Raw genomic sequence first — 16,864 nt, forward strand, 5'->3', positions numbered from 1 at the left:
TCTGTTTTATTGCAGAACTTAAGCAGTAAAGAGAAAGGACCAAGCGATCATTTGACAAACACTGGCAGGGTTATTGGTATAAATTTATTTGTTGGAAAAAGAACTTTGGTTGCAGTTGCAATAACTGGCACTTCAAGAGAATTTAGTGAATGAAATGGCAATCTACAACTGCTAAGAATTTAAAGAAAAAAATGAGAGGAACTTTAAGGTAATCTTCATGGAAAAAAATCACAGATGAAAGCCTCATTGATTTTTTTCATTGATATGGTGAAGGAGAGACTGTAAACTTTAAAGATAATACACAAGTTTGGATTTCTCCAAATGAAAACATCATCTTCAGTAAAACAGCAGAGGACTGATCCAATCCGATGCTCTAAATCTACAGTTTGCACAGATACACGGAAACAGAAGCAGCTTGCTGCGTTGCAAGGTATCACACCCATCAAACAAGACCTGCAATCAAGGTGCATCTTTTATTTTTTCACACTTCCCATTACTGCCCCAGTTTCACTTCACTACTCAACACTTATCATCACGCTAGTCTTCCTCATGAACACATTTCTTCTCACATGCCTTAAGCCCCTCATACATCTCACCAATCTTTGCTGACTCTGTGCTTGCCTGAAAATGAAAATCTCCAAATCCTTCCAGCTCCTAAAAAATTAAACCTTCCCTCTCCTTAATACTGCCTTACTGAATTATTACTAGAATAACATGCTTTATAATATAATATCAAATTATAATATAGTGGAATCTGGTTAATTGGGACAGCCACTTATTTGGAAGAACTCTTAAAGAACAAAAACTAATTGAAAAAGTAGCTGGTTCACCCTTTGTTTACTTGGGACATTACCCGCTTGAGTGGGACAGGAGACTGTTGTCAAACAGTTTCTAACTAGCGTCAGTTGCATGAACTTATGTGGCAGTTAGATGCTACACAGCGTTTAGAGTCAACAGTTTTAAATAACATCAGTTACATGTGTTTGTGTTCAAAAAGCAGTCACTGATAGTTGCTGAGAAATAAGCAGTAAGGCAATTTAGAATTGCTTTACTCTCTGCAGTTTTAAACATTCAGACTACCAGAAACAGCTGGGAGTGAAAATGAAACGATTTCACTTCAACAAGTTTGGACTTCAAAGAATTTGAAGGTATTGACAATCATCTTGAATGTTGCAATGAAAATAAAGATTTTGAGGATACAATCATCAGAAGCATTGTATGAAGGTGGTCCATTATTTACACAAGGTACCTGTGCTGATTTTGCTTATTTACAGTCAATGCGAAGAACATGGCAGTATGTTGGTAATCCGTGGTATCCGACAAAACAGTGAAACCTGCGCAGGGGAGTTTTTAAAGTGGAAAAGCTGTCGCACTGGGACAGTTCCACTCCCTGGTGCTCAGAAGTCCGGGTCCAGTGGTACAAGTAGTCATTTCAAACTGGGTCTTCCTTGGTTGCAGTGGATAACCATGACTTTTTCTGTGCCATATGCCCCTCACATATTTTATTTTAATTTAATAAATTAACTTTATTTATTTATTTTATTTAATGTGTACAGTGAAACAATATTACAAAAAATAAGAGACATTGTGCGCATCAAAGTTGGCGGTGAAAACATCAATAATTTCAGATATGCAGATGACACTGTGTTAATTGCAAGTACAGAGGAAGAACTACAAAACTTAATTGATATAGTTGTTGAAGAAAGTGCAAAAATGGGTCTATCAATTGCAAAAAGACAGAATGTATGGTGATATCCGAAAAGAAGGAGAATCGTATCTGCAGGCTGAGAATAAACTGGAAAGACATAAAACAAGAACAGAACTTTTGCTACTTAGGAAGCTGAGTGACATCAGATGGCAGGTGCGACATGGACATCAAAAGAATAGGGATGGCAAAAGACATCTTCATGAGAATGAAGAGTATACTGACCAATACTAAACTAGGCATGACAACCCGCCTCAGAGTACTGAAATGTTACGTTTATCCAGTTATGTTATATGGCTCAGAATGTTGGACAATATCTAGTAAGATGAGGAAATGAATTGAAGCAGCAGAGATATGGTGTTTGAGGAGGATGCAAAGAATATCATGGATGAAGCAAATATCTAACGAGGATGTCATGAACACAGCAAACAGAAAGAGAGGAATATAATGTATGAGATCATGAAAAGGCAACTTAACTTCATTGGACATGTGATTAGGAAAGAGGAGTTAGAATGCATGGTAATTATGGGAAAGATTGAAGGGAAGAAAGCAAGAGGAAGACAAAGACAAATGATGATGGAGACAGCAGCCAGAGAACTGGAAATGAATACCAATGAATTGATCCACTTGACCCGAAACAGGAGTGTGTGGGCTATGGCAGTCAAAGCTCAAACTGGGCAAGGCACCTGATGATGATGATGATGCCCTTCACTCTCCATGAAGCATTGGAGAACTGCCTTCTTGGCCGCAGCATCTCACTGTTGATCTCATCCACTCAGTCCACCGAAGCTGACTTCGTATGACAGGACCGACTTGTCCCTATTTCACCAGAGCATGAGGCCAACCGGATACCCCACCTGGTTTAGCCCGCCTGTCGAAGCGGTGTACTGGGACGTGGCTGCAGTTGCATATAAACAGCTACTTGGAGCAACAGGTGAAAGCTGAGTGAGCAGTGGGGACCAAAGGTGAGTGAGCTGCCCCAGAATGGACACGACAAGCCACTTCACCAGAGGAGCTACCTCTCTCTGGAGACCCCGTAGAGGGCAACATACACTGGAAGAATTACTCTGATAACTATTAGGAACTAATACACAATTTTATAGTACTATGGTCGGATTGGTAGTGTTCTAATTTGTTCTGTATTTCACTTAAAATACATAATTTCTCACTCAGTTAAACTGTAGTTATTCTTTTTCATACCTTTTTAACTATTTCCAGGAAATTTTGGCTAATTGTGACAGCCGCTTAACTGGGCCAAAATGTGCTAATCCCAATGTGTCCCAATTAATTAGAATCCACTGTACTTTATAAAAATCTGCTAACTTCTTCATTATATTGAAGGGGTCAGACTTAAGCAGCAGAAAACGCTGAGCCAGTGGACTTGGTCTGAGCACAGATGGAAGTGGTGGTTGTGGAGTGCAGTGGTACCATGGTGAGTTAAGAAATCGTTTCCATACTATCTGTGGTAGTTTCATACTTAGAAACTTTACATACTCCTACTACTACTACTACAACAGCAGCTCATGGCGAACTTCGAGCTCTATGACAACCTACCCATGCTCACCGCTAAAATCGAGGCGAGAAGACTGCAACTAGCAGGGCAATGTCTATGCCACTCCGAGCTACCTGCCAGCCTAGTCATCATATGGGAGCCCAAGCATGGGAGGATGAACCCTGGGCGCCCTCCCAAGACTATGGTCAACACGCTCCTGGAAGGCAGATGCGCGGCTAATGTAGATGAACTGAACACACTGATGAGGGAGAGGGAGAAGTGGAAAGTCCGTCATCGTACCCGACGTCGGCCCCTGAGGCCTGAGTTGACATAGTAGTAGCAGTTACATGCACAAAGGCAGTTCAATTGGAAGTCTTCTCCTACATGGCTTGGAGTTAACTCTAATTAATAGCATGATCTTCACATTATGCCCATCAGTTCTGAGCCTTGATATTCAAAAGAAGTTATACTAATTATGAAATAACACGCACATTTTTTTTCCAGTAGGTGGAGAACAAGAGGTTGCACAGAAGCTTCATTACCCAAAACATCTAGATATAGGTCCTCATTTATTTCTTGATCTCTTTCAGTTTTCCAAACACGAATAGTTGGGTAGCGTGAGTTATTAGTGATGACATTTCGAAGTCTTGAATCTAATTTGCCATGTTAACCCTGCTTCATGCTGGGCATTATTCTTCAACTAATATATCAATGTTGCCACTTAAACTTTAGATAAAATAATTACCACCCTCATACATACCAGACAACACCAACAGAGGGGTCCTTAAAAGCAGCTTGATATATGATGCACCTGGAACTGTAAGATCTTCCTCTTTTTCCTCTTCTTCTGCATTTAATTCCATCTCATCATCCATTTCATAATCATCTTTTCTCTCTGGCCGTACCTAAATAGTAAATAGAACAGTACATACTAGTCAACTTTTCACCAATTTTCAAAAGATAATTTAGCTAAATAAAGGTCTAGTGTTTGAAGGTGATAGCTATGGCTCAGTTGAAAGCACTCTGGTGCGCATCAAAAGTTTCCTGATTGAAAACATACTCCAGACATTTGAACCAGCAAAAACATAGGCTGATATTCTAGGACAGTATTAAAGATGTGCTGCACTGCAGGAGGTGCTGTCTGACAGATGATATAAAACTCCTGAATGTGGATGCTTAAGATCCAAAGTTATTGATTTGAAGGACAGCAGTGAGGTTATTTCCATTGGTCTGGTCAATATTTAATCAGAATTCAACATTTCTAAAATAGATTATCTCGTCAGGATCACAGTGCTGCAGATAGTAGCTTTCCACATTAACAGCCATGCTTACACTCCTAAAGTATTTCATTTGCTAAAGCATGTTACGAGAACATGGAAGCCAGCTTTTCTTCATCTTGCAACTTGACCAAAAATGGCCCTTTTCTGTTTCACTTTATGTCTGTGATTGCCATAGAGTATCAAGGACATGCAAGAGGTACTACAGAATTCCTCTAGAAATGGAAACCATGAGAAGTGGGGTTAGAGATTGTAAAATTCCTGTAGAAGACTGTCAGATTTCCTTCACCGTAAGTGTAGTTACTTTTTGAAAGTATATAAATGCCCTTGAGTCCTTTGGGTGATATTGTTTGCAATAGTCAGTATATAAATGTAAATTCTCTCTTTCTCCTCAATAGCCACACTAATCACCTGATTCGTGCTTGTTTTCTCATTATTAGTGCCATATTCTTTATCTTTAATATGGCAAACAAGCTAAAGCCAAAAGTGGGAGTTGATAGTGGGGAATAAAATTTACACTGACGTTGTCCCATGGCTTATAAGCTTGATTTAGTCTAAACTTCCATTCTAGAAAAAGTAAGTTGTAGGTACAGGATGTCTCTTGCCACTGTGGAGGTTTACAAGGACATAAAAAGAATTACAGACTTCAATTTCTGAGGAAACTTGGAATCAAATTTTTAAATTGGTCAACACTTCATCGTTATGTACTCATCACTCTCTCCTTCAATTTAAAGTGGTCCATAGGGCCCATATGACTAAGGATAAGTTGCCTCGTTTTTATTTAGATATATCCCCATATTGTGATAAATGTAATAATGGAGAAGCTTCACTCATTCATATGTTTTGGACATGTCCGAGTCTTAGAAAATATTAGCAAGAAGTATTTCAAACCTTTTCGATACTTTTTAAAGTAAATTTCAACGCTAATCCTTTGACTGCTTTATTTGGTATTGTTGGAGGGAAGGATATTTTGGAGCCATCTGATTTGCACATTTTGGCTTTTATGTCTCTTATAGCCAGAAGGACGCTTTTGCTTAAATGGAAAGATGTGGCCTCTCCAATTCATGCCCAATGGTTACGTGATGTGATGTCATGTTTAAATTTAGAGAAGATTCGATGTTCAATCTCTGAATCTAATCAAGACCTTCAAACATTGTGGGGACCTTTTCTGAATTATTTTCAAAATCTTTTATTTGCTGTTAAAGCACAGATGATAACTAACAATCTTTTTTCTTTTTTTTTCTACTAATCAGCTTTGGTCTTGGTAGTGGGTTAGACTTTTTTATATAATAAATTTATTATTTTTTAATGTTACGAACTAATTGCCTTGTACGAATATAGGGTAAGGAGTCTTTATATGCAATTTAGTTTGATGTATTGACATATATTTTTTCCTGTACTCTGTATATATATATTAATAAAAATATTGGAAAGAGGAAGAGGAAAGGACAGTGGATTATAGGAAAAAGGGAAAGGACACGAGAGAGAGGTGATGTGCAGGTGAGAAGGGGTAGGAGGGGAGCCAGAATGGGGAATAGAAAAAGAAATTACTAAAAATCAAAGATATCAATGTTCACGCCATCAAGTTGGAGGTACCCAGACAAAATACAAGGTGTTGCTCCTCCAACTTCTTTCTTTGCTGCATTCCAGTACCATCATTGTCCTGTTAAGATGTGAATTTCCAATCTACCAACTTCGAGCAAAATATCTTTGCAATGAAGCTACGAAAGTCTTTACAAACACAATGACTACAATAATGATGACCTTGCTTAAATACTTAAACAAAAGCTTAAGCAACTAATTTTCAAGTTACTCAAGTTCCACCAGTTTAAGCATTAATATCAATTAATGCTTAAACTGATGTTAATGCTTAAATTGATAGAGTCTAAGCAACTTGGAAAATTGCTACTTAGGCTTTTGTTTAAGTGTTTTAATGTTTGGTAGATCAACAAAATGCCACTTTATATCTGTGACTGCATCTCATCCATTACTGCTGCGATATTAGCATGTTGCTATGGCTAACAAACAGAATAATCAGGGGATACAAAGGAAAATAAAACTCAGATCAATATCTGTGAGCTCCAGGAGTCCTATTAGTGAAGACGTGGCATCAGGAAAAGTGAAATGAGGATGAAGAAGATAATAATAAAACAGGATTTAGAAATGGATAATCAAAATTGAGGTTATACCTTTACACTGAACTACACAATAAAAGAAAGGAAGCTTCATCTGAGAAAAGCCTTTTTTTGTTCTGTGCAAATATAAGGCCATGAAACAGATTAAAAATAAATCCAAGAGCGATCGAACTTCCCTCACAAAATTTTTAAAACTCCATGATATTCCAAATATATTTCATATATTTCTTCAAATATATGAAGTTCCTATATTATATTCTATGGATTGGTTTTATAATTACTGACAACACTGTTTAAAAAAATGCACAGCATTTCTGGGATTGAAATTATTATCACGTGTACCATGGTAAAGGGAAAAGCTCGTCTTGCACACTGTTCATATAGATCAATTCATTACAGTGCACTGAGGGACTACAAGGTGAAACAATTACAGAATGCAGAAAAAAGTGCTGCGTAGGTAGATAATATGATACAAAATCAAATGAGACAGATTGCGAGGTTGAGTCCATCTTAGCAAACTAGGGGAACCATTCCGCACTCTTATCCAAGCTTTAAGGTTTTGTATCTTCTTGACAGGGGGGCGGGAAAGAGGGGGTTTTGGGGTTAGTGTTGGGGTTGGGAGGGTGGGAGGGTGAGGGGAGGATGTCCAGGGTGGGTGGGTTCTTCGATTATACTGGTTCCATTACTGAAGTAGTGAGAATAGAAAGTACATGGAGGGCAGACTGGTTTCCGTGACGTGCTCAGTTGTACCCACAACTTTGGAGTTTCTTGTAGTCATGGGCAGAGCAGTTGTGATGCACCTGGATAGGATGTTTTCTGTGGTGCATCGATAAAAATTAAGTGCCAAAGAGGACATGTAAAATTTCTTCAGCGTTCTGAGAAAGTAGAGATATTGGTGTCCATGTGGTTGGACCGGGCTATTGATGATGTTCATTCCTAGGAACTTAAAGCTCTCAACCTCGACGCTGTTGATGTATCTAGGAGCATGTCATTTCCTGAAATCAATGACCAGTTCTTTTCTTTTTCTGTCATTGAAGGAAAGATTGTTGTCAAGACACCATGTAACCAAACTTCATGTACTGTGGCTCATCATATTTTGAGATTCACTCACTATGGTGGCATCACTTACAAGTTTGTAGATGGAGTTTGTACAGCATCAGGCCACACAGTCACAAGTATACAGGGAGTAGATTAGGGGGCAGAGGAAGCAACCTTCACGGTACCAGTACTGAGAATAATCATTACAGAGGTGTTACTGCCCATACTTACTGATTAGCCCTATTAGTAGTAGTCGTGCAATCACTCAAGTCAAGTATGGTGGAGATGCTGTTCACGTTCACCTCCTTCGGTACGCTGGTGTTAGTGCATCTCCCCTTCCAACTGATTGTAGTCTGTTGGGCAGGGAATCAAAAATCCAGTTGCAAAGGGAGGTATTGAATCTCAAGTCTTGATGTTTGGTGATGAGTTTGCTTGGAATAATAGTATTGAAGATGGAGCTGTAGTAAACAAACAATAGCCTAATCTAGGTGTCTTTACCATCCAGATACTCCAGAGATGAATACAATGCCAGAGAGAAGGCATCTCCTGTTTACCTGTTTTGGCAGCAGGTGAATACAATGGCTTAACTTTGTTTGGGAGGCTGGAGAAAATGTGTTCAATGGTCAGCCTCTTGAAGCATTTTATGATAGTGGATGTCACAGCCACTAGGTGGTAGTCATCAAAGCAGATTACCTTGTTATCCTTCGGTATCAGATTGACAGTGGTCTTCTTATCACAGGTGGGAACCTCAGATTGAAGCATGTGAAGGTTAACAGTGTCTGCAAGCATCTCTAACACCTGATCGACACAGGATCTAAGAACAGAGCCAGGGTCACCATCTGAGCCAGATGCTTTCCAAGGGTTCACTCTCTGGAAGACCAATCTTACCATAACAACCATCTTATGTCCACAAAAATCTACTATTTAGCTGGTCTAAACGTAAACCAATAACCAGCAGTTACCGTGCCTGTGAGGAAGTGCATATGATGTCAGTTGCTCCCCCTATACCCATCTACCTCAGAAGGAATTTGTATTTGTTACAGGTTAGCAAACTTCAGAACCAGATTCAGATTTAATATCACTGACATGTGTCATGAAAATTGTTAACTTTACGGTAGCAGTACAATAAAATACATGATAAATAAATGTAGAGAAAAAATTGAGTTACATTAAGTATATATATGTTTATTAAATAGTTAAGTTAAAGTAAGTAATGCAAAGTGACAGAAATAAAAAAGTAGTGAGGAAATTATTTTGTGACTTTTTCAGGCTGGCCTGATTAAAATCCCCAAAATCTACTTGGGCAATTAGATGAGTATCCTGTTGCTGCAGATGTGTAACCCTGAGAATTGGACTAACAATCCAGTGACCATAATTCAAATCCCACCATGTAAGAATGAACTTCATACTGTCCAGTAGTTATTAACTTGCTGTTTAGTGATTTGCTCACTGTCACCCAGCAGTGAGGCACTGGGTCAAGAGGTTACAAATCACAGCACTTGCTGTCCTTGTCACGTATCACTTCAGCTCGCTTGCAGTGGCTAGCATGTAGCCACTTATTTTTGCTTCTACCTTCACTGCCAAGTTGGTAATTAACAGCACTTAATAGGGACCTTCCCATCGAGCTGCCAGTGGATCCTTATGTGGTTTCTTTATCAGGACCCACTCACCAGGAATCAGGGTGTATACTCCTTCTGTGGAATGTTCCGAAGCAGCAGAAACCTGTTGAGAAGCAGACTGGACAGCTTGGTTTAATTTCACACAATAGTCAACTAAACCACCTGCCATAATGTGTATATCAGCCTCTCTGAGTTTGAGGGCTCCCAGCAGTGACACAGGACACCCTATTACCACCTTGAATGGATTCTTGATTACCTGACTGGCAGACCACAGTACGTGTGCTTGCAACACTGTGTGTCCGACAGAGTGATCAGCAGCACTGGGGCTCCACAGGGGACTGTCTTGTCTCCCTTTCTCTTCACCATTTACACCTCAGACTTCAACTACTGCACAGAGTCTTTCCATCTTCAGAAGTTTTCGGATGACTCTGCCATAGTTGGATACGTCAGCGAGGGAGATGAGGCTGAGTACAGGGCTACGGTAGGAAACTTTGTCACATGGTGTGAGCAGAATTATCTGCAGCTTAATGTGAAAAAGACTAAGGAGCTGGTGGTAGACCTGAGGAGGGCTAAGGCACCGGTGACCCCTGTTTCCATCCAGGGGGTCAATGTGGACATGGTGGAGGATTACAAATACCTGGGGATACGAATTGACAATAAACTGGACTGGTCAAAGAACACTGAGGCTGTCTACAAGAAGGGTCAGAGCCGTCTCTATTTCCTGAGGAGACTGAGGTCCTTTAACATCTGTCGGCGATGCTGAGGATATTCTACAAGTCTGTGGTGGCCAGTGCGATCATGTTTGCTGTTGTGTGCTGGGGCAGCAGGCTGAGGGTAGCAGACACCAACAGAATCAACAAACTCATTCATAAAGCCAATGATGTTGAGGGGATGGAACTGGACTCTCTGACGGTGGTGTCTGAAAAGAGGATGCTGTCCAAGTTACATGCCATCTTGGACAATGTCTCCCATCCACTAAATAATGGACTGGTTGGGCACAGGAGCACATTCAGCCAGAGACTCATTCCACCGAGATGCAACACAGAGCGTCATAGGAAGTCATTCCTGTCTGTGGCCATCAAACTTTACAACTTCTCCCTTGGAGGGTCAGACACCCTGAGCCAATAGGCTGGTCCTGGACTTATTTCCTGGCATAATTTACATATTACTATTTAATTATTTATGGTGCAACTGTAACGAAAACCAATTTTCCTCGGGATCAATAAAGTATGACTATGAATGGACTTCATTTCAGTTTTCTTGTTTGGGGTTACTCTGATGCTACACAAGACCAAGGGAAGAGCCACAGGCCATGGTAAATCTTCCTCACAATACTTCAGTCATTGATAATGGTTCCATTTATTTGTTCATCTTGTCCTGATGAAACTGGGTGATGTGAACAATGAAAACACCAATCAAATGTTCATTGTTGACATAATTCCTGACAAACATTTCAAGTAAGATGTGTTCCTAGGGCAGAGTCAATGTGACATGGCATCCCTATCTAGGAACATAGTCCTTAATCAGAATTTTTACTGTGTGTGTAGCTGTAGCTTCCACCCATCTTGAAACTTGTCCACTATTACCAGTGCGTCTGAGTATCCTTAACACTTTAATATATAAATGTAGTCCACATGTAAATGTAAAAATGGACCAGGTGGGCCAGGAGCACTTAATGTGGTAGCTTTTTTGCTGCTCCAAGATTTGTTTTCTGGGAAGTCATACATCTTTTAAAAGTTTGTCAGCTTATACCCTAGTTTTGGATTCCTTAAGTTCTTGTACTAGTTGGTCATTCTTGATTGGGGTTCCCACAGTCACAAGAAATTCTCTTAGTCTCAACCAGTGCGAGAATCTGTTGATCACCTTTTGCGTTTCAATGTTTCCTAAGGAGTGTATCTGCAGTGCCAGTTAAGGAAGCAATATAGTTGGAGCTACTAATCTATGACTAGAGTCGTATCTCCATACTCCATCACTGTTTGAAATCCCACTATTCTCCATCCAGAACCACTTTGTATGGCTAGTGCATTGAGCTTGCATCTCTCGAGTATATTGTATGTTCATCTGTGATACAGAGTTCAACTTTGTTTCCAAAATTCCAGTTGTCGGGTTCACTACAGATGTTCTCAGTACTTATTTTACTACTTTTGCTCCTTCCCATGCTGCTCTCTTTGCAATTTTTTTAGATTATGAAGACACGCAGTCCCCTTTTATTGTCATTTAGTAATGTATGCATTGAGAAATGATACATTATTTCCTCCGGTGCGATATCACAAAAACACAGGACAAACCAAGACTGAAAAAACTGACAAAACCACATAATTATACAAATAGTTACAAACAGTGTAACAATACCATAACTTGATGACGGAAGTCCGTGAGCACAGTAAAGTTCAAAGTTTCTCAAATGTCCCACATCTCACGCAGATGGGAGAAGGAAGGAAGAAAAACTCTCCCTGCCATGTCGACCACAATCCGACTCTGAGTCATCCGAAAACTTTGAGCGCTGATCAGCTCTCCGAACACAGAGTACTGAGCAGCATCTCTGCCGAACGATTCGACCTCCTTTTCAGTCGCCAAAAGCAGGCAAGGCCGGGGATTTTGAGGCCTACCCTCCGAAAGATTCCCGACCACACAGTAATGACAGCAGCGAATGGGCATTTCAGAAATTTCACCAGATGTTCCTCTGTGCTTTCATGTCCATTCTCCATCAAATCAGAATTGTCCATGGCCCCTATTTAACAGATACGACGTCATTTTTCACCGGAGAGCTTCACACGCGCAGCGCACTGCCATCTTCTCCTCCCGCCTTCTATCCTTGAATGCATTTTCACAGCTTTCCATTTAAATATAGCAACTTCTGATGGCAGTTATATGACATCCATAAGTTCTTGTACTAGTTGGCCATTCTTGATTGGGGTTCCTACAGACATAAGAAATCCTCTTTGTCTCTACAAGTTTCCAAAATCATAAACAACTTCAAAAGCATATCGAGAATCAATGTAGATGTTAGCTGATCTTCCTTCTGCCAAGTTACAGTCTTCAATCAGAGCTTTAGGTTCTGCCTATTTCAGAGATACCAGGAGCTATGCTTCCTGATGCCGGCACGCCAGTTCCAGAAATGATGGCCCATCCAGCCAAACAAGTTCCTCCCTTAATCATTGACAAGCCATCAGCGTACAGCATCAGATATGGGTTCTATGAAGGCACTTCTTTGTAATAGCTTGCTCTTCAAGTCATGCTATTGTTCTTGCACAGTCATAGTCATCATAGTTTTCCATGTCCATTGGTAACAATATAACTGGATTCACTGGACCCACTCACTGAATGATGATATTAGGTGCATGACGTACAGTAGACCACTTGGACCATCGAGCAGCTGTTACCTGACAGGCCCTATTCTTAGTCAACAAAGTGTGTACTGAGTGTCGATGTTGAACATTTTGAACTTGATCAAGCAGATAGGTTCCCTGCATTGCAAACATATACCCCATACTAATGCTACATTACCCAACTCAGCAGAGTAATAAACAACAGGACACTGTATGTCTACATCTTCTTGAACTGTCAGCAGAATCAGGTTTATTATCACCAGCATGTGACGTGAAATTTGTTAACTTCGCAGCAGCAGTTCAATGTAATACATAATATTGAAGGAAAAAAACCTAAAATAGTAATAAATAAGTAAATCAATTACAGTATATGTATATTGGATAGATTAAAAATTGTGCAAAAAACAGGAATAATAGAAACAGGTTCCCCCGCCATCCGAAGGTAGAGCGTTCCTATGAAACGGTTCGTAAGCCGAAATATCGTAAAGTGAAGAAGCAATTACCATTTATTTATATGGAAAAATTTTGTGAGCGTTCGCAGACCCAAAAATAATCTACCAAATCATGCCTAATGACACATTAAACCTAAAATAACAGTAACATATAGTAAAAGCAGGAATGATATGATAAATACACAGCCTATATAAAGTAGAAATACTTTTCCACAATCATTACCGCACCGTTCTCCGTAGCGAAAATCTCACACAAGTGCCGTCGGCAGAAAATCTCATGCAAGCGCTGTTGGCAAAAACACGGAGCAAGCGTTCTCCAGTAACCTTTAAGCTATGAAGCTGCCAAATCATACCAAATAACACGTAAAAATATACAGCTGATATAAAGTAGAAATAATGTATGTACAGTGTAGTATCACTTACCGGAACTGGTTCAGTGCCGAGCACACTGATGGAGGTGTGTTAGGCTGAGTCGTCACAGTTGGGGTGGTGCAGTGGCCCCCACCTTCCAGGTCGCCGAGCGATACATTGCCGCGAAGCATGCAGGGATACAGCGGTAGCCGGGACGCATCCAGCACATCTTTAAGAAAAAAGCCGTAATAAACATGCTAATTAACTAGGTGCCGCCCGGCACGTAATTGTCGGCCCAGATCAGTGCTGATTTCCGACTGCATCGTCTCTGATCTGGGCCAACAATTACGTGTCAGGCGGCACCTAATTAATTAGCTTGTTTATTTCGGCTTTTTTCTTAAAGATGTGCTGGGTGCCTCCCGGCTACCGCTGCATTCTTCGCGAATCGGTATCTGTCCGCAGCTGGGTGTTGGGGTGGTGGGACACTGGGGTGTCATCGTGTCGTCTGTTTCCATTAGAGCAGGCGGCTCATCTTCTCCTATGACTGCCCGCCTCGATATTGAACGTCGAGGTTCGTCGTCTGCTGTGGCTGATGTGGAAGGCTTGTTTGACTGCTGAGCCTCACGCATTTTTCTATCATACAGTTCTTTGTAAGCACACAAACCATCCTGCAAATATCCCCTAAACCTACATACCCTTTCAAAATTAAAGTTGTACTTTATCATTGCAGCAAAAATCTTGGGCAGTTGCTTCACGTTCATTTCGCTAATGAATTCGGTTTCGATTGTTATCCTTTCTTCTTCCAATTGCATCAGCTCTTCATCTACCAGTTCTTGGTCATAGGATGCCAAAACCTCTTCAACATCATCTTCGTCAGCTTCCACAAGTCAAACTCACTTTGTCCTTACTTCGTTCACCACGATCAAAACGCTTAATTATGTCTAGTTTTACGCTAGGTGTAACACCCTTACAAGCTCTTTCAGGCTTTTCCGATACCTTAGAACTCATCTTGCAAACAGCTCCTCACAGGCACGTGTTTAAGTGATGCCAGCTAGAATGCAGTTCCGAATCCGGGGGAGAGCTGTTTTTTTCGTAACAGTGAAAACACCTTCTGAAAGCGAAAACAGGGTACTAATGTAGGTCTTTCGTAACAGTGAGGTTTTGTAAAGCGAACGTTCGAAAAGCAGGGGACACCTGTATTAAAAAAGTGAGGTATTGTCCAAGGGTTCAATGTCCATTTAGGAATCGGATGACAGAGGGGAAGAAGCTGTTCCTGAATGGCTGAGTGTGTGCCTCCAGACTTCTGTACCTCCTTCCTGATGGTAACAGTGAGAAAAAGGCATGCCCTGAGTGCTGGGGGTCCTTAGTAATGGACGCTGCCTTTCTGAGACACCACTCCTTGAAAATGTCCTGGGTACTTTGTAGGCTTGCACCCAAGATGAAGCCGATTAGATTTACAACCCTCTGCAGCTTCTTTCAGTACTGTGCAGTAGCACCCCCTGCCATACCAGACAGTGATGCAGCCTGTCAGAATGCTCTCCACAGTACATCTATATAAGTTTTTGAGTGTATTTGTTGACATACCAAATTTCTTCAAACTCCTAATGAAGTATAGCCATCTTGCCTTCGTTATAACTGCATCGATATGTTGGGACTAGGTTAGATCCTCAGAGATCTTGACACCTAGAAAACTGAAACTGTTCACTCTCTCCATTTCTAACCCCTCAATGAGGATTGGTATGTGTTCCTTTGTCTTACCCTTCCTGGTCCACAATCAGCTCTTTTGTCTTACTGACGTTGAGTGCCAGGTTGTTGCTGCAACACCACTGCACTAGTTGGCATATTGCGCTCCTGTATGCCCTCTCGTCACCTCCTGATATTCTACCATCAATGGTTGTATCATCAGCAAATTTATAGATGGTGTTTGAGCAATGCTTAACCACACACCCGAGGTGCACCCGTGTTGATAGTCAACGAGGAGGAGATGTTATCGCCAATCCGCACAGATTGTGGTCTTCTGGTTAAGGAAGTCGAGGATCCAATTGCAGAGGGAGGTACAGAGGCCCAAGTTCTGCAACTTCTCAATCAGGAATGTGGGAATCATGGTATTAATTGCTGAGCTATGACATCCTGACATAGGTGTTTGTGTTGTCTCAGTGGTCTAAAGCCGTGTGAAGAGTCATTGAGATTGCATCTGCCATTGACCTATTGTGACGATAGGAAAATTGCAATGAGTCCAGGTCCTTGTTGAGGCAGGAGTTCAGTCTAGTCATGACCAACCTCTCAAAGCATTTCATCACTGCAGATTTGAGTGCAACTGGGCGATTGTCATTAAGGGAGCTCACATGTACCCATGTTTCTCGTTGACATACAGAGTAATTTGTTTACCTGTATCCGGGATTCCTAAAGCAGGTGCAGTATACAACACCATCTTTAAAGTTAGAAAAGCTTTCAGTTGTTCTTCATGAAGAGTTACAGAGTCATAGTCATACTTCATTAATCCCGGGGGAAATTGGTTTTCGTTACAGTTGCTCCGTAAATAATAAATAGTAATAGAACCATAAATAGTTAAATAGTAATATGTAAATTATGCTAGTAAATTATGAAATAAGTCCAGGAGTCATCTGAGCACTTTGCTGTCCTTCAACAGATTGTTGACTTCAGCATATAAAGTTGCACAAATTCAGAAAAGACTGGAGTTTGTGAACTATTGTAAAAAGGCTTTGCTGACTTAACGGCTTTTGCACGATCCTCAGCGATTTTTTCAACTTACCTTTGGAAGTTGTCTGTCCCAAGTAAATTACTACTTGTTGCAATTGTGCCTTTTCTAGATCTGCTTTGTGACCCTTGCAAGTGTAACGCACTGTAATGGTTTCTCTGTAATGTTCACTGCTGAGGTAACTGTTTCTCAGTAGCAGCAATGTTTGTGTTATGGCTGGAGATAACAAGACTTTGGTGTGCATGTTAGCCAATCAGGATTTTGTTGCTCTGTCTTGTGAATCTGGAAGTAGATTTTTCACGGGCTTTTGCCGGGGAGAGATGAGGAGAGATGAGGAGAGAAGATGCGAATGGAGAGATTTGGTAGACCACTGGATGGGGTGGACTCGGAGCAAGGGTCCGAATGGCAGCGACGATCAGAGGAGGTTAATGGTGAACGATTGACTTAGCAGTGAGCTCTAACTTTGCCCAACAGACTGGTTAATAAGATTGGGACTTTTTTTTCTTTTGTTTCTCTACTAACCATAGAGTCAAAGAAAGAATTATAAAGCTTAATCATTTAATTGCATATAGCATACTGTTTGTTATTTCAGGGTACTGATTTGTAACAGGGGACACATCATGCAGCATCCACCCAAAACGAAATTTCTTAAGTTTAGCCAGGCTGGGGGCTATCACCCCCTACATTAAGCCACTAGCCGAAGCAAGAGTTACACAAGATAGATAATCGAGCAAATTAAGCACATCA

General features: G+C 40.8%; 1 protein-coding gene across 6 annotated transcripts in view; it reads right to left on the reverse strand.

Annotated features, from left to right (window-relative positions):
- focad (focadhesin) overlaps positions 1–16,864 on the reverse strand; it is a 255,026-nt gene that overhangs the window by 81,873 nt on the left and 156,289 nt on the right. For all 6 annotated transcript variants that reach the window (XM_063069010.1, XM_063069012.1, XM_063069008.1 and 3 more), the window contains one exon: positions 3,958–4,102. In XM_063069010.1, the coding sequence (XP_062925080.1) occupies positions 3,958–4,102 (145 nt within the window). The remainder of the gene's footprint in view (positions 1–3,957; positions 4,103–16,864) is intronic.

This window comes from Mobula hypostoma, chromosome 16, assembly GCF_963921235.1.
Source record: "Mobula hypostoma chromosome 16, sMobHyp1.1, whole genome shotgun sequence".
Lineage (NCBI taxonomy): Eukaryota > Metazoa > Chordata > Chondrichthyes > Myliobatiformes > Myliobatidae > Mobula > Mobula hypostoma.